The following is a 21,387-nucleotide window of genomic DNA, read 5'->3' as shown; positions in this document are numbered from 1 at the left end:
CTATTCTCAGATTTTATTGACTGATTTACTAGTCTAGTTACCTCCTTCAAAACCTTGTGCCTCGGATTTATTTGTTAGATGGACATAATGAAAAATAATCGAGAGGATTTAGCTTTGTGCATTGGAGAAACAGTGCTGAGTCTGTACAGTTGATGCTTAGTAACCGAGTGATAGCCTGGCATCAAAACCTTTGGCAACAGTGGAGTGTTGATGGTCAACCTGGTGCTATTCCCTGACTGCAGGTTACACCTGATGCAGGTGGACTCGGTCCAGCGCTGGATGGAAGACCTCAAGCTCATGACCGAGTGTGAGTGCATGTGTGTACTGCAGGCGAAGCCCATCAGCCTGGAGGAAGATGCGCAGGGTGACCTCATCCTGGCGGGCGGTCCCAGCCCCGGAGACCCCCTGCAGCTGCTGCTCAAGCGGGGCTGGGTTATCAGCACCGAGCTGCGCAGGATTGGGCAGAAGCTGGCCCAGGACCGCTGGGCGCGGGTACACAGCATGAGCGTGCGTCTGACGTGCCACGCGCGCTCCATGGTCAGCGAGTACAGCGCGATCAGCAAGAGCTCCTCCCAGGAAATGGGTCAGGTCAGCCGCTCTGGGGTGGGGCTGGACGGATGCTAGGAGTGGGTGTGCTTCCCCAAAGAGTGGACCTGAATTGGTGGAGTCGGAACAATTCCTGGCCAGAGGTCTTCCTCCTTTTCTAATAAATCAGGGAAGAAAGATAGCAAGGACCTTTATTGAGTATATACCACGAGCTAGGCATAGTGCTAGGTGTTTTCTACACAAGTCATTTAATCTGTGCAATCTTTGAGGTTGGCACCATCCCTATGAGGAGCTACACAAGGGTTAAATATACCAACTTGAATGCCAGACCGTCTGGGTTCAAATGTCATCTCTGCCGTGTCACCTTGGCAAATTATTTAGCTTCTCTGTGCTCCGGCATAATAATAACATTAATTTCAGACTTCTTGTCAGGAATAAATGAGTTGTCACATGTAAATGTTTAAAGCAATCAATGAGAAATATTAGCATTATTCTCATTTGATAGTTGATGAAACAGACACTCTAAGACACCAAGTAACCTGCCTAAAGTTAAGCAGTGAATGATGCCAACGAGATTCAACCTAAGTTTTTCTGATTCCACAGCCCACTTGAACCTTCTTCTCCAAGTCCAAAGTGAAATGCTGAAAATGCCCCTGATCATAATGTCCCTCTTTCTTGTTAACTTTTCACAGTAGTGTTTTACCCTTTACCCTCCTTCACTTCATTCAGAGTCAAGTCTATTCATTCCTCGAAGCCCAACTTCAGTGCCCCTTCCTCCCTGGAACTTCCTGAATCCCTCAATATAGATAATTGCTCAGTTTTATTTTCTTGTGTTTCCAAAGCAGCTGATGGTGCTCTCCTCTGCCCCTCATATCGTAGTGTGATAGTCAATGTGCCAAGTTGGATTCTCCACCTGTATGCCCCAGAGTGCCCAGCACAGCACTTGGCCTCAACCAGTGCTCATTGAATTCAATAACATTGATCTGTTTTTCTACAGGTTGAGAAGCTGCTAATGGAGAAATGCTCAGAGCTGTCAGCAGTCACAGAGAGGTAAATCTGGACCCAGGGTCTCCCAGGGTCTGCCAGCCTGTCTTCTAGTCTGGGCAGGAACTGGCAGCTTTCCCTGGAGGAAGAGTGGGAAAGGGGAGGCCTGGTGATGGTCTAGGCTCCAGGTAACAAGGGTAGATTTGAGTCTGATTCTCCTGTTCTTCCTGTCTGGGAAGAAAGCCTTCCAGGCTGATTTCTGCATGTTGTAGGCAGCCACTTCTTAAAGAGACTCATTTCCTGACTTTGGTCAGAAACCTCAAAAAATCCCTGTGAGATTTTCTACCCCATTTTCAGGTTCTAAGGATAAGGTAAAAAGCAGAGGAGAGGCATGCACATTGGAAGAAAGAGGATTTTGGAGGCATTAGAAGCAAGGGAAAGGTTTCCCAAGCTTTGGAAAACCCTCCTGGTCCCCAGAGTCAGGGGAGAGTCAAAGCAAGATGAAAGCCGACACTCACCCTTCCACACATGGACATGTGGACACAGATGTTCACAGACACTCACTTGCCCATGCACAGATATATAAACACACACCCACACAATCGCGGGAATACACTCACACTCTCCTTTTCATAATGCACACATATAAACTTATACATATTTGCACTCAGATGCACATACACACTCAACCTCCCATACACACACTCCCAGGTGTGTGCTGATATTCTCCCTCACGCTTCCTGGCCCCAGGTCCTGCAGGACAAACCTTCACCTTGGCACTCATTGGGGGTAATGGGGAATTTGGTTTTCCTGGGTGGAACCTGCTCAGGTAACAGGGGTAGATTTGAGTCTGATTCTCCTGTTCTTCCTGTCTGGGAAGAAAATCCTCCAGGCTGCTTTCTGCATAGTGTAGGCAGCCACTTCTTAAAGAGACACAGGCATTGTCTTATGTCTCTGGAGTGAGCACTGGTTTTACAGAGCACTCCAGTAACCCTCCTCGCCTCCATCTCCTGCCCCTGACATCACTGAGAACACAGGCTCTAGTTGCAATGATGGCAGACTGTCCAAGGGAGAAGCCCAGAGGTGTGGATCTGCCACTTTCTGATGACCTTAGTTCCTAGGGACAGAGACTTTTGGTCTCCACTTCAGGCCAGCACTTCTCTGCTCTAAGGGGTCAGAGGATAAGCCAGGTGTGGAATGTTTTGTCTCTGATCCCCGTGGAGCTACTATCTTCCTCCAGTCCATTCTTTCTATGTGTCAGGCCTGGAGCAGGTCCAGGTCCAGATCTGGCCCCTGCAGTGGTTCTAGTCCAGCCACATGTGCCCTCCAATGTCCCACCCCCTGGTTTCTTCTTCCCAGGTGCCTACAGGCTGAGAATGAGCACGTTCTGAAGTCGATGAAGGCCTGTGTGAGTGAGACCCTGAGCACACTGGGCCAGCACTTTGGTCAGCTGCTGGAGCTGGCCCTGACACGGGAGGTGCAGGTCAGTGCAGGCTGGGCTGCCGAGGGCCACACATGTGAACTCTTGGGGAAGGAGGACAGAGGGGCTGAGCCAGGCTGGAGGAAGCTGCCCAAGTGGACTTTCTTGGGAAACATCCTCTTCAGACCACTAAAGTTGACCCCAGCATCTGAAAGACATGACCGCCAAAGGTTGACTGAGGCCTCCTGAGTATCTGACCCAACTCTGCATTTTCCAGATATGAGAACTGTAGAGCCCAGAGAGGGAAGAGCCTTATCCAAGGTCACACAGCAAGGTGGTGGAAGAGCTTGGCATTTCCTAATTACACTTTCAGTATTGTTCCAATGACCCTAAATCTTCTCAGCTGACTTGTTCATTGATCACCATGAACACAATGGATCCTCACTATCATGAAAGACTTAAGGCACCTGCAAGGAATAATAAGCCAATTCTGAAAGTCCTGGCAATAGTGAAGATTCTAGAAAGGTTATACAATCGCACCCCTGTTTCTAGGCAGACTCATGCTTGATTCCAGAAAGTGGGTGGACTTGGGAGTCTGACAGATCTGCTTTCAAATTGTAGTTCACTATGATCCAAGTTCCTTGACTTCCCTCTGCCTCATTTTCCTCATCTAAAGCAAGAAATCTTCCCCAGAAGAAAAGTGAGAGGAAGGCCCCAAACATGTTGAAGGTGCTTAGCACTTAGTGTGGCTTAAATACATGTAATTTCCCTCCCTTGCTTTTGCTACGTTAAAGTCACCCCTTGCAGCAGATTCCATAAGGTTTTCATTATGAAAGGTATTTACATGCTATTTATAGTTTCAGAAATATTATGTTACATATTTGCCATTCTTTTCCCACCACCAAATAATAGCCTCCCATAAATAACAACTCTCTTTCCATGTGGGCTTCTCTCCAAACTCCACCTCTCTACTGAGCCCAGAGTTTCCTTTCTTTCCTATGTGTGGCTCATTTTGTGCAGGGCCTAGGCCCTTCTGACTTGAATCACCCACTTGTCCTGCCTTAGTCCATGCTGCTGGGTCATACAGGGCCTGCCCCCACAACAGTGTGGGTGGTCCCAGAAATTCTAACCCTGTCTGAGAGTCTGGGACACAGGGTAGGAGAGAACAGAAGCTGGGTGCTGGGGCACTGGGACCCTGGGACCTGGGTCTCTGGGCTACTGAGGCACCGGAGCACTGGGGCCCTGGGGCAGGCATTTCAGGATGATGAGCCAATGCTGACAATCACAGGGACGGCAAGTGGTGGTTCAAGCTGGGGCTCCTGCCTCCAAATGAAACATCAAATCCGGGAGGACCAGTGTGACCTGGGGGCCCAAGGTGATGAAGAGTGGAAGGAATGAATTGCAGAAATAGTGAAGTGAGGGTGAGGCACCGGAGGAGTTTCTGTGTAGGGGACCAGAGGAGTTTCTGTGTAGATACCAGCTGCTGCTTTGTATGCCACTTTTGTGCCTCTTGCCTGGAAGTGTCAGGTTCAATGGAAAGGGCTGAAATGGAGGCGTGAAGTTGGATTGTGAGTGAAAGCCAGCTGGCTTCAGAACTAGTCAGCAGGGCTCTCTACCAGGCAGCAAAAGGGTGGGGCGTCTTTGATGCTGTAGGTCCCAGAATCCTGGGAAAAGCTCCCTGAGGCTGTCAGGAGCCTACTGGCGCCTTTTGGACTGTGTATGTGATTTCCCAGTGCACTGTCAATTCTGCTCTTTCCTCATTCTGACCTCAGGGTTCCTGATCTGGTGCTCCTACTTTTCTGGCTGTCTCATGCCAATGGGGCAAGAGACAACTCTAACCCTGGCTGTCTCCTGCACCATTGGCACATCTGATCACCTGGGTTGTTGATGTCTGGCCTGAGACTTGAGTGGATCCTTTGTTTGGTCCCCATTGCCCTCTGCCCTCTGGTGAGTCTGTCCTCTATGTACCTGCACATTTGTTTTCTTCCGGATGACTCTCTTCTGGCGCTTCGTCCCTTCTCTCCCAGCATGCCCCACGGTGTCCTATGGGTTGAACTGGCCATGCCCAGCCCATACATTTTTTAAAAAATTTTGACTGAACTTCAGCTTCTTTTTACATTAGAGCATTTCCACATAGGATAGTGGTGGCGTCAGAAAGTCTATTTGTTGAAAGCAGAGTAATATGTGTTTGTGTTGCTAGCATGTTTTCTAAACTGGTGACTCAAAAACTATTTCACAAGATGCTAGTGATTATACCAGGATCCTATATTTGTGGTGTCTTGACATAATGAAACTAAGCCTATTTTTTTTTTTTTTTTTTGGCATCAGAACTTCTCCTATGATGTTTTTTGCAAGTCTTGCATTGCAAGTCTTCCAAAAGGTCCTTATACACTCATAGTATTTCTTGTCTGAACTGTAGCTTCTGTAGCCCAGAATTTTGTTTATTTCATTTGTGTATTTGTCATGCATGTATCTCTAGTCAACTGAATAATATCTGATATAGATGGTGAAGCAGTACATTCCAAACTTGCTGAATCTCAATGTTGTTGTTTTTAATTAAAGTACCTGTTTACTTATTCTGGCAGACTGATGTTTCAGGAAATGCAATTTGGGAAACCCTTTTTTAGCACTAGGGAGCCATGAAGGTTCTTAAGTAAAGGAACAGTTCACCCACTCCCCACCCCCTAACCACATACAAAAAATGAATGGTGAAATAATGCCTATTAAAAGGGCAGTAATAATCTAACGTTATTCTGCACAGGCCTGCCCCATCCTGAAATGTTATCATGCCCAGTTTCAGGCACTAGGTGGGTATTTAATATCTGTGCTAAAAGAAACTTCCTAGGAGGATAGGAAGGTACTCAAGATCGAGGTTTAAGAGAAATAGTTGAAGAAGCAGAGGTTGCTTAATCTATGAATAGACACAGCTACCTACTAGGTTCTATGATTTGGGGCCCCAAAGGGAAGATTGACAAGGGCCAGTGGATCTAATCTATAGGATATTCCATGTAAAAACAAATCTGCTGGGTAGTGGGGCTGTCCAGCAATGGGAGGGGTTGCCTCAGGAGCAGTTCTTCACTAAGATGGACAAGCCATAGCTGAGATGACATAGGCAGTGGATAGAGATCGGACTGAATGACTTGTAAGATTTCTTCAGCTCTTTTTTTTTTTTTTTTTTTTTTTTTTTTTTTTGCTGCTGTTCTAGGGATTGAACTCAGGGATGCTTAACTACTGAGCAACATCACTGGCCTTTCTTATTTTTTATTTCGAGGCTGAATCTCACTAAGTTGCTTAGGGCCTCCATAAATTGCTATGCCAGACCTTGAACTTGTGATCCCCCTGTCTCAGCCTCCCTGGTCTCTGGGATTATAGGTATGTGCCACCAGGTCCAGTAGGTTTCTTCCATTACTGATAGAATTAAATTCTATGAGTGTGAGCATCATGGGGTAGGTGGACCCAGCATGGAGTGTAGAGGCATATCAGAGTTCAAATTCTGACTGCTACTAACTAGTTATACAAACTTGGGCAAGTCACTTATTATTATTTTTTTTTTTCGTCCTTGGTTTCCTAACCTCTACAGTAGGCTGTGGTTAGGGTTAATGAAGGAACATGTGAGGAGTAGCTGACACTCTCTGGATTGGGTCATCTGCTTTTTTCACTAGACATGTACTCTGCCTTAAGAGAAACCAACAAGTTTTGCTAAAGGAGCCTCCTAATCTAATTGTTTATTAAGACTACCTAAAGAGTTGGTGGGGAAAGAAGAATTGAAGACTTAAAAACATGAGGGGACCAACAAGAAATTAACTAGCATTTATGATTAGGCTACCTGGGGATAAAGGATTTCCTGTGTGGGACCCAAGAAGAGATTCAACTTATATAAATTGGTTTACTTGAAGAGAATTTAGGGGATGCTCTATTAAACAAATTGATCCTTACCTGTGTCTTTGAATTCTTAACTCAGTTTCATGTGGATAGTTGGTCTATTTATTTATTCAATCATTTTAATTTTAGTTTAAAATACCACCTCTATTTGAATAAAACTGATTGGGGAACATAGCTTTAGCTCTGAGCCAAGTGAGCTTGTTAAAACTTCATCTCAAAACTGAATTTCCTCTCCTTGTTCCAGGCAGCACTGAACATCCTGGGGCCTAACCCATGACAGAGGAACTTCCTAAGGGGAGAGAGACATGCACTAAGCTGAGCCCACTCAGTTCCTTCTTCTGCACTCACCCATCAGCTAACCTCTTTCAGTGAGGTCACCTGCAACTGGGTGAAGGAGCCAGCAGAGGTGGTATCGCTAGAACCCTACCTAGGCTGGTGGCAGGAGTGTGGTGGATGTAGGGGAAGAACCCAGCAGTCTGTGGGTAGTCCTTTCCCACCTTCGTGAAGTCATCCCCCCAAGTACCAGCCCCAACTCCTTGTGGAATCACTGCACGCAATCTAGATTTTATTTCCAGAAGGTTTGGAAATGAGTCAGAAAGTTGGTCATTACATGAACTCTGCAGATGCTCTGAAATTACTGCTTAACATTTGCTTCCTGTTCTGCTTGTCACTCTTAGAATTTGTTGTCCAATATAGATAAGCAGAATCTGCACTGAGATTAAACAGCAGCCCAAGGATAGCCCAAACATACTTGCCAGTTAAGAAATAGATTTCCAAACTTTTAATATGCCCCTTATCCCATGTTAAAACTCCCTTGAAGAAAATAAAGTTAATAAATAAATAAATAAAAGAAAAAGAAAATAAAGTTAAGGAAGACAAAAACCAACCAACCAACCAAACAGCTAGCCAACCAACCAATAAAACCCCATGAAAATTTAATCTGACTGTTCATGGCAGCAGGAGGGTCTTGATCTGTGGGGTTTGTTGCCCTTCATAGCTACAGTCCAGACTGCCTCCCCAGTAAGTGGGGGAGGTTTCCTTCAGGAATTCTCAGTGAGAACTGTCTTTCCCAAACATAATTGAAGGGCCCAAAGATACAATATTACCACAGCACCACCCCTGCATTCACAGCGAGTTAAAATAGACCAGTTCTCAATCCTGAGGACAGAAACGCCAGGCAACACCTTTAACTGCATCCGTAGGATTGCCCAAGGCCTTATATGCTCACCTGTTACTGAGTGAAAGAGGATGGGTGGCATCCAGGCTGCAGCCTGGACACACTGTCAGTCAGCTTACTTCAGTTGTCCATAGTCCACAAAAATTTATTCCATGTGGGGAAGCAGCCACCATAGGCTTCTTATAGTACCATGTTCACCATATGTGGTAGAAAAATCTCCCTGCTCTCATTGAAGGGTATTTGATACATTTTATTCTTCTTGCAACCAGTAATTTGCAACTACTGTGCTTCAATTTACTTGATGTGTATTCTTTTTCATCCATCATATCCAAAACATCTTAATGTCCAGCTCCCTATAAGCACTGTTTCTGCTGCATTGATTGGGGCTCCTTGAAGCAACTTAGACCAGGGATCTTCAAACCACTTAAAATGTGTTGCATCCCCCACCTTCCCCAAGATTTCCCAGGAGAAATGCAAGCACATATGATTTTAAGGAAATCTTTTTCTTCCAGATATTCAATTTTCACTTGTTTTCTTTCCTAAAATGATCTTCCCAGTGATATGCTGAGTTTTTAAAAAGAGCCATTCTTTTACTTTCCAAAAGAAAGACATACTCATTACCCATTCTCAAATATTACAGTGCATTATTCTAACATATAAAATTCTTGGTATGTTCAAGAAATGTGAAAACCACTTACAAATAGTTATAAGGGATCTATATGGGGCAGGAGTGGGAAATCAAGCAAAGGAGAAGCCTTCATTCAAGAACTATATAGTCCTTAAGGCCTCCATGAATTAATTTCGTTTTTTACATATTTCTGAGAGGCATTAGAAATCTGTGTTTTTCCTTGTGTGGGAATTTCCTAAATTCAGATACATGGTAGAGTGTGTGAGTGTGTGATTGGAGGGGTGGTTATTGAAAGTTTCTAATTTATTTTATCTCTCTCATCCATTTATTCTCAAAGGTATGTGGCTCTTGAGGGACAGTCTCCTTAAACCACAGTAAAGAGAAGACTGGCAGGACATGTTAAACTAAGAATGGCCTTTTTAGGCATATATTTAAATGAAAGCATTTCCTTTCAATTATATTTCATACCCATCCATAGATTGTGACATTAGTTGGAAAGAAAAGTATCTTTAAAAGCCAAAGATTACAAAGGTTAAGGATAGTGATTATTCTAAGTGTAACTGGAATCTTTTTGAAAACAGTTGAACTTTTCAAGATATATTAGATAAATGCAGATATAAGTTTACATAATTTTGTTTCGGATTTGGTGCACATTATATAATAAAAATATTAAAATCTCTTGTTAGATATTTTTAAAAATATTTATGCTAATTTCTACTTCATGTTGAAAAAGATAAAATTAATTGTCAGCAGCTAGGCTTATTAGATTTATACAGTGTATAACTTTTTCCTTGTTTAGGTATACAGGGATGTTTGATCATGAGAGCTACTGAAATTAATTGAATTATTTCTGATTTAAAATTTCTCGGTTCTTATTTAATTATTCCCTAAAGTTGAACACCAAAGTTCAATACATGTATGAATCCATTTATTGAAGAAATGCTATACTTTTTATTATATTCTTTATTTTATATTAACTGAGGATGTTAGCTTCAGATTACTTTGCATTTTTAAAAATTCAGTCAATTATTTTATCTTGGCTTCATAATGTGTGTGAATAAATCAAACTTTATTTTAGGACTACATTATTTTAATATTTTTGAACATTTTTCCTTAGAGAATGATCTTTATAATTATTTGTCAGTGGTTTTAACATTTCTTAGAACATATATCAAAACATTTTTTAATTAAAAATGAAGATAAGTCTTTTCTAAGAGAAAGTTAACTTTGATATGACTGACTGGCTTGACTCAAAGGACTCTCTTTTCCAGGCAGGTTATAGGGTGGGTATTTTCCTTATGTTAAATAAGCGAAAGTTGAAGCTCGAAGATTTTGATAAAACATATTTGAAACACAAAACGTTTTATTAAAAATATTATTGACAATGAAATGCATATTTTGGCTTTCTCAATATTTTATGAATAATTTGGGTGACCCAAGGTGCTCTACATGAAAAAGTGGTGGGTATAATTAATAGTTATTTGATAAATCTTGGTAAAGTATTTTTGGAATTTTTCCCAGAAATTGAGAAAGTGAATGATTCTAATGATTGGGTAACAAATGCCTTTGCAAATCAAGTGGTTTCAGATTATTTTAGCAATTTAGAGGAGGAGTAATTTAGAGGAACTATCAGCTGCCAGGTCATTAGAAATCATATTTGATGATAGATCACTGTGATTTTACATAATTCAGGAGGCTGAGCAATGGGGGCTATACAAACTCCTATTCCTCTCTATGGATTTATGGGAACAAAATTTTTCAGAGTTTACACTTAAAGGTGTAGCATTAAATCAATATTTAACTGTTTATACAAGAATAAACTAAAAAGTTTAAAATAATAAAAATCCCTATTCATCTCACCAAGAGATATATTTACAATCAATTTTTAATATTTATGATTTATAGTTGATTATCAAACTTTATATCTATTTATTTTGTTTGGACTAATTATGCTGATGATAATCAATGGAAACTCAATCAAGAAAAGTTTTTTCAACACTTGGAGCCTTATGACAGGATATAGAATAAAATTTCAAATTTCAAAGATATGTATCAGAAGGGTGGTCAGTAAAACCCTTTAAAACTTAAATGCATTACATTGAGGGAAAATTCCAAGGTAAATGTAGAATAGGAATACAAATTCAATAATAAAAGGAGAAGATGCTAAATGTTAAAGAAAGAGATCATTTTTGTATTTTTAAATGAATGGTAATGTTATCAAGTTGTTTTAGATTCCATTGTCTTTATCCAAAAGGTGACATGTAGGTTTTATTTTATGTAATATCTACAGTCTGCTGCAAATTATGTCCTTTCCAACTTTATGTTTTAAACCTATGCTGAAAATTTTTAGCTGTCAGATTAAATGTGAGAGGGGACATAATTTTTAAAATTCTTTTAGGAATAAGTGGGAAAATATTCTCTTGACATTGGATACTCTCTTGCCCCTGCCTCTCACTAGAGAATTGCTTAGGTCTTAAGGTCTAATCTTCCAGGGAGGGTCTCCTTCTGTTTCCCACACTTTCTACATTTGAAGAATCATCCTCAGCAGATACCTGAACTGAGGTCACTACTGAAGTTTCTGAAGTCTGGTCCCCAGGGGCCCAGTGATGACCCGTTCTGGGGCTAGTGGTTCTCAGAACACCATCCTTGCACATGTTCTGAACATCCCAGTCTTGAGTAGTGTTTCTTTCTGCTACCTTTTTTTTTTTTTTTTTTTCAGTGACAAACTATGCTCCAGTGTTCTCTTTCTCTCTATTAATACCTTAATGTATTCAGGGAGACTCAGTTGAATTTAGAGCAATTACTTTCCTACTCACATAGGTCTCTTTATAACTCAGAATGACATGTGACATGTGGATTGGAGCAACTTTCCCTGTTTACTTCCCTTTGATTTCTGACCCACTCTTATTTTCCCAACAAACTCTTAAATTGGGGCATTTCTCTTGAAAGACATGAACTCAATTAAGTGCTGGGTCTTCCAAAAGCCTCCTGTTCTGAGAGATCTTATCCACACTTACCTTCCTAAATGGGATGTTCCCACCCAATAGGTATTTTACCGTCTGACCAATAGCTTATTCTGGGCCTAGATTCAATTATTAATTTGCCTACGTCCTCTCCAATGCACGCAGTCTTCTGTGCCTGCCCCCAGAGTCCCAGTTCCTACATTTTCTATCATGTTCCTGAGGACAGAGGCATACTACATCCTCATTTCCAAAATGTTCACTGGAGACCTATCGGGTAGTCCTTTAAAGAGTTCATGATGGATTTGTATTATTTTCCTGTTTCATAACTCTATTGAAGCATTGAAAATCCAGTGACCCTTTGTGATTTCAAGCATTTTGACAGAGTTGGGGTGGCATCAGCAGAGCCTGTGCTCCTCTGGAAGATGGCCTGGTGAGCCCTATGCAGCCTCACTCACGTGTCTGGTGGTCTGGAGAGGTTGACCAGAGGGCTGGTCTCAGCTGAGAGCACTGGTAGGGATCCTACATGGGGCTTTTCCAGCATGACAGTCATGACATTCTCAGTTATCAAACTTCCTACAGAGCAGCTCGGGGATCCTAAAAAAGTGTTCCAAAAGGCCTTGTAGAAGCTCCAAGGCCTCTTGTTACCTAGCCTTGGGACTCCAAGGATATCACTTCTGCTGAGTGCTGGCTTCTTTGGTCAGTCAAGGCACAAAGGTCAAACCAGACACAAGGAAATTAGAAATTTCTCTCTATAGAAGGAGTAGAAAAGAATTTGTAGTCATCTTTAATCTACCACACCCTGTCAAATCTGCCCACATTTTATGTAATTTTGCATAAATGGGCTGTTCTACTATGTCTAACTATGAACTCTACCTTAAACTTCAAGAAGAGGCTTCAGAATAATTTCCTGGCTCCTTCTGAGAAACTCAATCCATCCTGCTCTTTGAGAGTTTTATCTCCCTCTGACAAATTTCTGAATGAGAAACAAATAAAAATATATCATCCTTTTCTCATTCCTCATTTAGAGCAGTTAGACTGCACACATCTCCTTAATATCCCTCTTCCCTTTCTCCTGGTCTTAAAGAGTTCATTGTTATTATTTCTTCTTTCATATCTACCTGGTCTGTCTTTCAAGAAAATATTTGTCACTCAGTCTGTTAAGGCTATCTTACTTTATATTGCTTTGTCATTTCACTGCTATTTTCATGATATGGAATGAAGCATATTTTTTAAATTTCTACAATTTCTCCTTGATTTTCTGAAACAAACAAACAAAAGCCTTGATTTTTCCAACTGTGTTAGTATGAAGCAGACACCAACATAAAATTGGCTAGACAATTCCTGCCCAGAATAAAGGGAATAATGAAGCAGACAACGGCATGGAAAACTGTGTTCCAGTTCTGACAGCAGAGAAGGAAAAGGAGAGAAGATTGAGTAGGAAGAGATACTTAAAAAGGGAACCAAGCTAATCACCACTGTACAGCCTCCTGCCCCACAGTCTTGCACTCAGTCTCAGCTAATGGTAGCTCAAGAGAAGTGTGGTTTCTCTAAGAACATGGTGGAATTCCAGAGGGCAGCAACTGGAGGTCCCATGAGCTATGCCTCTGTTGTAGGAGCTCTGGTGACCAGTGCTTGATGTGAACAGTAAGCCAGGATGCAGAACCACTCTCCTGTTGGTGGGAGTGGCTAATACAGCTGGATGTATCCTTGCCTCTGGCTTCCAGCTCCACTAGCTTCAGTGATGTCCTGCCCACATTAGAGATGGAAATAGGAAGTCAGATTCGCAAAGGATTGGTTCCAGTCCTGTCCACCTGGCCCCACCCCTCAGACCACGTCTGACCCTGGTCAGGTTTCTGTGTCTCAGTTTTCTCAACTGTGAAATGTGGGTTGAACAAAAGACTTCTGAAGTCTTTCTAACTCTGACATGTGATATTTAGGACTTTGAAAATTTCAGTGAAGTCTGATCTCATATCTTTTCAAATGTATGCTGTGGAAAAGATGCTTACAACTTTGTGTGTGTGTGTGTGTGTGAGAGAGAGAGAGAGAGAGAGAGAGAGAGAGACCTGATTCACTAAGATATATCTGGGGTGTAATTACTGTATATATGTGTATAGACATTAACATGAAATTATTCTCATACATAAATGGTCTAATATTAGCAGCTGATTGCAAAAGACATTGGGTTTGAATTGTTTAATGTAATGCTAATTTGCTTCAAGTGCAAACACTAATCAGGAACATTAGGTAATTATCATTTAGGTACAGGACCCCAATATATGAAATCTGCATTTTCCTGTGAGCATTGGTATCACATGTGTAGCTGCTTACGGTAACAATAGGGAAGGATTCTAAGAAGTATGTTCATTACAGAGATTTGTAGTGACAATTCTTATTAATGCTACTTACCTTTTGTTGAATCTCTTACAAGAGGCATCCATCAAATCTTAGAGAATAATTTTTATATTTAATGTAGTTTTATTAAATACACACTCAATCTTAGGCTGCACTCTGTAGAGGATTCGCATTGTATGTGTGTGTGTGTGTGTGTGTGTGTGTGTGTGTGTGTGTGCATGTGCGCGCACGCGCGTGTGTGTGTTTGAAAATTTACTTAAGTTTGAATAAAAGACAGAAAGGGAGAGCCATTTACCTTAAGCCTCAAGCCTTCTTATTTTAACCATTTACCAGTATGGAAACAAAAGTCTAGCGACTTAAGCTCAAAGGCCCGAGATCACAAAATAATGACTGCTAATTATTTTATTTTGCTTCTATGTGTCTGGCACCTTTAAAACTCCTTACTATATATTGACAATCTTAAGTTGTCATCATCACCTTAAGAGATAAATGGTGTTATTTCCAACATTTTACAGATGAAGAAATTGAGGCAGAGAAAGTCTAAATTAAATTACTTGCTCTAGGGAATGTAGACTAAAGTGGAAACCAGGATTTGAATCCAGTTTGACTCCACAGTCCATGCTTTTAAGTACATACCCATGGTATCAACATGAGTTAAAGGCAAGCAGGAGATGGAATTCAGATTTCCTAATTTCCTTTTATTTCTTTTTTATAACACCAGGGCTATTTTTAAAAAATCCCACTTTAATATTTTAAAATAAACATGGCAACTGAAACCACGCAAGAGACTGCTCATAGCACCCAGCTCTGCAGGTTTTACATTTTTGTTTAAGGCCCCTTACAGACAGCTCTCCCTAATATGTCTATCTCCATCCCTCCTAGGAGAAATTTGAGTAACTGGCATTAATTAGCAGGTAGGATTCATTCATAATCAATGAGTCACATGCACCAAAGCTAATAGTTGATTATGAAGTGGTTTCAAGATTCATAAAGAGCTTTTTCCCAGAAATTAGCTAAACTCTTCTAGGAATAAATCTTCATGTCTTATTTACTAATGACTCTTCCATTTGCTTGCTTTCTTGGGCCTCCCTGGGTTCTGTATTTTGTCATTTCTAGCCCCTCTCAACCAGTAGCCCAGAATCCTTTGACCTCAATATAGCCTTACTCACTGTTACTCACCTGGTGACAGAATGTCCAGTGTGGCTTTTTGGCCAGTTTATAAACCCAGTGAAAATATTTCCCAAGCAGTAAGCTATGTCAAATGCTTCTCTTGAGTTAACTACTGAAACTGTCACCCAGCTGGAGTTCCCCATTGGCTAATAGCCATCCAAAATGGGCAAATTCTTTAAACATAATTGTAGCAACTCGTTGGTTTTCAACTTGTTTATTTAACTGATGTTTTCTGTTCTCACTGGAAACCAGTAGCATAACAAAATGGTATTTGCTGAGCATATCAATGCTGAGAGCTGATTTTCTGATGGGGTGAGTATGTTGCTTATTTCCCAAGACTTTGAAATGATTCATTTCTCTGATATATTGCTCGAATGTCACCCTCACTTATGTCTTTCCTTAAACCACAAAGAGGTAGTGGATGGGGCAGGATTATAGGTTCCATAATGGCTATTGGGAGCATGGGTCCACTGGTAATCCATTAAGGAAGATGAGCAGAATGCACATAGGGGTCAGTAACCAGCTTAATTTTCTCTCTCTTCTTAGGCACTGGTGAGAAAAATTGATTCCTCGGACAACGTCTACACCACAGAGTCTACCACAGGCAATCTGTTCAGTCTGACCCAGGAGGGGGCTCCTTTGTGTCGCATCATAGCCAAGGTGAACTTCATGGTCAGGGACCAGAATGGCAAACCTGGGGAAAGTAAGAGGAAGCTCACTTATTCAGTGGGTGGGTGGGAACAGCTGGCTCAAGAGGTCCATCCTGGCTGGGCATTAGTTTGCTATGTAACCTTGGAAGAGTCACCTCTACTAACTGGCCCTTGGTGTTTCATCTTTAATAGGTAGATAGCCCCTGTGATTTCATTTTCAACTTGAGACAAAAAAAAAAAAAATAGTAGTATCCCCAGAACCTCCATCATTTCTTTATGCAGTATCAACTTCTTTCCCCATCTCCACACATTGATTTTCCTTCTTGACAGTTGTGGTGTGCCTGGTGTCCACAGGGTGATGTACTAATACAAAGACCATCTGGCATGTAGCATTTTAGAAGATGAATTGACTTTATATGGCTTCCTGGCATCATGGATATAAGAAATGTAGTGTCTCAAACCAGTTCAAAGGAAAGTTTTCTATATTGTTGTTTATGTAGTTAAGCCTTAATTCTGTCACCATAACAACCTCTATCCCATCATAATTATTAGTAGTGTTAATCACAAGAAATAGGAGGGGAACATATCTACATACATGACCTTCACCTCAAATTCAGAGACATGTTTCTTCAAGGGTCCCATAAACAAATCCCTTTACTCAGCTCCTGGCTGGATTCCCAAAATGCCTTACAGCCACTTCAGGACCACATGAAGGAAAGATGAAATAAAAAAGGACAGTGGTTTTCAAAGATTACAATAGGAGCTCTAATTAATTGGCTTTGTGGTTAATTTGCCCTTGATTTTGGCCTCCAAAATCTTAGAGCACAATCTAGGCAATTGGTAACTCTAGGATCAAAGTAAGGTCTGTTCGTTCTTCTTTTCACTTGAGAAATGACATCACCAATGGAGATAGAACAGGGATCTAATTGGAACCAAATTGTATCTTTCAATAGACTTACGACACCAGTCACAGGATGATGCTCCAACTGGGTGATTCCCAGGCATCACAATCCCTCAGAGCATTTGAGGAAAACAGGATTTTCACTCTCTCTCCACCAAGACTTACTGAGGCCCTGGGATAAGACCTGGGGATCTACATTTTCACAAACTCTGCAGGTGATTCTGAAGCATGATCAGATACTCAGAATCACTGTCTAAGCCTTGAAAGAAATTTAGAAGAACCAGGGCAAATGCTTGCCAACTTCTCAGAAGAGAAGTGAATTTTATATAATGGCAATAGCTAAGATCTGAGTGCTGTTGTGCACTCTGCTTAATGCCTTGTAAAGCTTATTTCTTTAGAAATGCAAAACTAGCCTGTGAAGTGGGCAATAATTTAGATCATAATTTGAGGGACTTGTCCAGGGTCACACAGCTGATAAAGAGTGGAGTCAGAATTATAAACCAGGACTCTAGTTCAAAACTCATGATCCAAAGCCCATAGTGGTGACTTGTGGCTCAAACTTTGGCCCTTCAGATTTGGGGGCCAAAGCCTAACTCAGAAGTTCTCAACTCCAGATGCCCATTAGCATCATGAGGAAGCTTTAAATAATTTCTGAATTAATTGGTCTGAAGTAGGGCCTGGAGTAGATAGTTTAGTTTTCCAGGTACTTTCTGATTCCCTGCCTCTTGGGATGAGGGACACTACTCTCTTTGGGAGTTATTGAATTGAGATATGACTCACAAAGCTTATGGTGGTATTGGGAGGCTGGAGAAAAAGGAATTGGAGAAGGTAGCATTGGCCTTGCCACCTTCAAGGATTCTGTTATTCCACCATTCAGCTTGGTTGAGAGGGTTGAGTCTGCAGAGGTCCGTTGTGGTGCTGTGGGGGACCAGAAAACTGCTCCAACAAATCCCTGTTTAGTGATTAGGTTAAAATACAAGTTGACTGAACTTCTTTTAGAACAATAATCTTCCCCTTTCACAATGAATGACGAACAGCTGAGTTTGGGTTCTGGGAGAGATGCTGAATCCTAGAAGTGGAGAGACCTCTCACCTGCACATGCTGCATGATAGAGACGGCTCCTACTGCCTGCCTTCATTTGGGTTCCTCTTTCCGGAAAGCAGAGAGAGGACATGCGTTTGTGCCTAGGACCAAGGTGGTGTTTGGCCCCCTGTTAGTCTCCTCTGAGGACCAGGATGCTCCTCTGGTTAAATTGATCCCAAACATTTCCAGTGGTAGAAAGCAGGGTAGAAAGGTCTGGGTAGGGACCAGAGTCTCTTCTCGTCTCAGTTCTGTCATTAGCTCACTGTGGGAGGCTGGCTAGGTCAACCTGAAGAGGCTGAACTATTTGATACTTAAGAGACCTTGCAAATCTGCCATGCTGTCCAACTTGCCTGGTATTTTTATGGAGAAAGTAATGAAGCAATTTTAATTTTACCCTAATTCATTTTTTAAACAGAAGGCTTTGGTGAACTGTTTTCCACATTTAGTTGCCACTCCTCTATTTCTGTCTAGAGGCTCCTTACCTATTCCACCCCCTCCTCAGCTACTCAAGTATTCCCCATGTCCCCAACATCATCCCTGAACTCTCATGAGCCATAACCAGTAGTTTTAAAGATTTGTAATGATCCTTTGATTATTCTGTGGGCCACACCTCACTGGAGCCTACCCAAGAAAATACATGAATCTTATGGAACATGAAACAGAATAACAACAATAATTGCTCCATGTTGGTTGCTTCCTATGTGCCAGGCCCTGTACCGGCACTTTCTACACACTTACCACATCTTGTCTACACTCGCCCCTCTGAGATGATATCATGACCCTGACTTACAGATGAGGACTTCTGGACTCACAGTGGTTGAATACCTTGTCCAGCTGCCACTTGAAACCAGACGTGCCCAGCTCTGGAGTCAACCCTCTTTCCTTTTCACCAGTTTAATTGGTTAAAACCTAGAGTCCTTCCCTTTCCAGGTAAAGCCTCTGCTACAACTGATCAATCTGTCTGAATTGGGGCTTCCTCTTTCTCTGCTCCTGATGTGGAACACCATGTTCAGCTGGCCCACTCCAGGTGCAAAGCTGATGACGGTGAGGACTGGGAGGCACTGGCAGGAATTGGGGAGAAGTGGAAGAACTGAGCTTTCTAAGGCTGGAGATGGTCCACTGTGATAATGATGGTGGTGAGGATAGCCACAGTAGTACAGAAATAAAAAACATTAAAATGTGCTCTTAAAAAAAGTGCTGTATAAACAGCACTGACTATGTGCCAGGCAATGTTCTAAGTGCTTTATATAGACTAACTTGTTTAAACCTCCTGCTAATTCTGTATGGTAGACAGTGTCTACCCCATGGTACCCGTCAGGGAGCTGAGAGGGTGAGAAGGCCATGTGGTTGGTAAGTGACAGAATTGGAATCCACCGTTTGTGTTAAAGGTTGTGCTCTTGGTTGTGCTCTGAACCTCCGCTGAGCAGCAGGTCCTCCTCTTTTCCCTCCTCCTTTCCTTCCCTCTCACACTTTTTTCCTCTTTGTCCTCTTCCCACATACCTCCCATGTCCTTTGCTACTTACTCAATCCACTTACTATCTCATCTGATGCTCCAACAATCTTTTGATGTGTTAGGATTATAATTTCCATCTTTAAGGTGAGGAAACAGAGGTTTAGGGGGAAAAAAGGTAAACAGCTTATCGAAGGTCACACACACTCGTGCAGAGAGGAGATTTTAACCACGCATGCTGACTCCAAATCATCATCTCAACCTTCTTATGTCTCTGGTCCTTGGGATAGAGTAAACAGGGGGTTAAAGCAGAGAGAAGATGCCTGATGCCTCCTTTACTTCCAGCCTGGAAGCTGCTGAGACTAGCTGCTCCATCAGGATTACTGTGTGAGGATCGTCTAGTCCTGAGGGTGAGGCAGGAGCTGGGAGTCCCTGGCACACCTGAATAGAATCCTCTCTTCAGATGCTCAGTGAACGTGCCAAACATTGTGACAGGTGTCCACAGTTTCTCCCAGTGGCCTTCTGTATTCACCTCTTTGAGGTCTGCTGTGGTCTCTTTTTGGGTCATTCATCAATTTAAGCTGTCTCCCAGAGGGAACTTGGGCAGCCCATTTGAAGTCTGTCCTCTCAATCTCTGGATACTCTGAAGACCAAGGAATATTCCCAGTCTTCCCTGAGATGATGGTGGCCAACTCCATCCCTTCCTAGGAGCAGAGCACAGAAAACTCCCCTGTGCTTCATCAGAATTATCCCCCAGCTCTTCTCTCATTCCTGCTACCACCAGCCTACACACCCCACGAGTGGCCTCTGCCAGCTTTAGGACAGCTCATCCCAAGCCTGTCTGAATAATTCATTCTGTTATGGAGCTCGGCTCCAAGCCCAGAGCTTTCTATAAAATTAAACAAGCTCCAGCCAACAGTGTGATCCGTTAGCTCAGGCAATTCCCAGTCTTGCTCCTGGGTGAGAGCCACGTTCCTATCCTGAATGGGGGCTCCAGTATGGTACATGAGATCATTCACCTGAACTCTTGTGGCCCCTTCCTCCTTGGTCTTCCATGTGTCCCAACCCTTGATACGTCTTTGGTGAGGCCGTGAGGCAACCGTGTAGCCAGGAAGCCTTCTGTCTAACCTGACCCTCCCACCTCTGTCTAGAACCCCTATCAAGCCCTTCTGCGTAGAATGGCTTCACTGCTCCCCCTACTGCTCAGTCTGACTCATTTTCAATGCTAAGCAGCAGCAGCAGAGTCAGGATTTGGACCAGAATCCCCTTAGGCTAGGTCCAGGAGTTTTCTCTTTCCTCTCCCAGTAGCTAAAAATGCTAATAAGGACCTTTATCACAGCTTTGGGGAAGAATGTAATGAGGATCCAGTGCAAATGTGTGCGGAGGAGTAAACAGAGTCGTGCTGGTTTCTGCGCTTCCTGAGCCAAACGGGGGCTGCCACATTCATCCTGGCCATTTGTCCTCATGCTCTTTGGCATTGTTTCTTCATTGTCTGCTCCAGATGTAAACATCTGTCATCTATTATTGAAATGATATTTCTATAACTGAGCTGATTAAATATAAATACATGAATAAATATACATCCCTATGAATGCACATATATTTAATCTGGAGAAAGGCCATTAATGGCCTACAGGGCTGGTGGGGAGGGCTTAGGAGTCCTGTTTCTTTTCTGCTCACTTTAAAGAGCGACTTGATTTTTCCTTGATTAAAGGTAAGGTCTTTATAGAGAACCCTCATCAGATGTCCTGTGAGCAAGTAAGAAGGTAAGAGTGAAGGTTTATGGGACCAAGAATCAGAGGGGTAGGCATCTTGTCTCATGCCGGGCATATTTTTATTTTAGCAGTGATGTGCATTTAAAATCAGAATGAGTCTGTCTTGCCTTGTCTACAAACCCCTCCCAGAGAGGGAGGGGCTCCTGCTCTGCACACTCTTAACCCTGCACCCCTGCCCTCTTTCATTGCACCTTTATCCAGCTTTGAATCTGCTTTTAGAATCCCCCGCCTTCTCTGCCAGACTATGAGTTCAGAATGGACAGGGACTGAGGCAGTTTTTCTCAGTGCTCAGCACAGTGTCTGGCCTAAAATAAACTATTATTATTTTCAAATACATGAATAAATTTACCAGCAGTAAGGTATGCCCCTTTCCCACCAAATCAACCACCCTAGAAGGAAGTAGGGT

At 42.3% G+C, this 21,387-nt stretch overlaps 1 protein-coding gene across 6 annotated transcripts in view; it reads left to right on the top strand.

Annotated features, from left to right (window-relative positions):
* Window positions 1–21,387, top strand: part of INSC (INSC spindle orientation adaptor protein) — a 130,682-nt gene that overhangs the window by 59,812 nt on the left and 49,483 nt on the right. For all 6 annotated transcript variants that reach the window (XM_079102790.1, XM_079102791.1, XM_079102792.1 and 3 more), the window contains exons 3-6: window positions 243–588; window positions 1,544–1,596; window positions 2,890–3,013; window positions 15,669–15,782. In XM_079102790.1, coding sequence (XP_078958916.1) covers window positions 243–588; window positions 1,544–1,596; window positions 2,890–3,013; window positions 15,669–15,782 — 637 coding nt within the window. The remainder of the gene's footprint in view (window positions 1–242; window positions 589–1,543; window positions 1,597–2,889; window positions 3,014–15,668; window positions 15,783–21,387) is intronic.

Source organism: Sciurus vulgaris, assembly GCF_902686455.1.
Source record: "Sciurus vulgaris genome assembly, chromosome: 11".
In the NCBI taxonomy this organism is placed as follows: Eukaryota; Metazoa; Chordata; class Mammalia; order Rodentia; family Sciuridae; genus Sciurus; species Sciurus vulgaris.
Note: the sequence above shows the minus strand (reverse complement) of the source record. Positions and strands in the feature narration are given on the sequence as shown.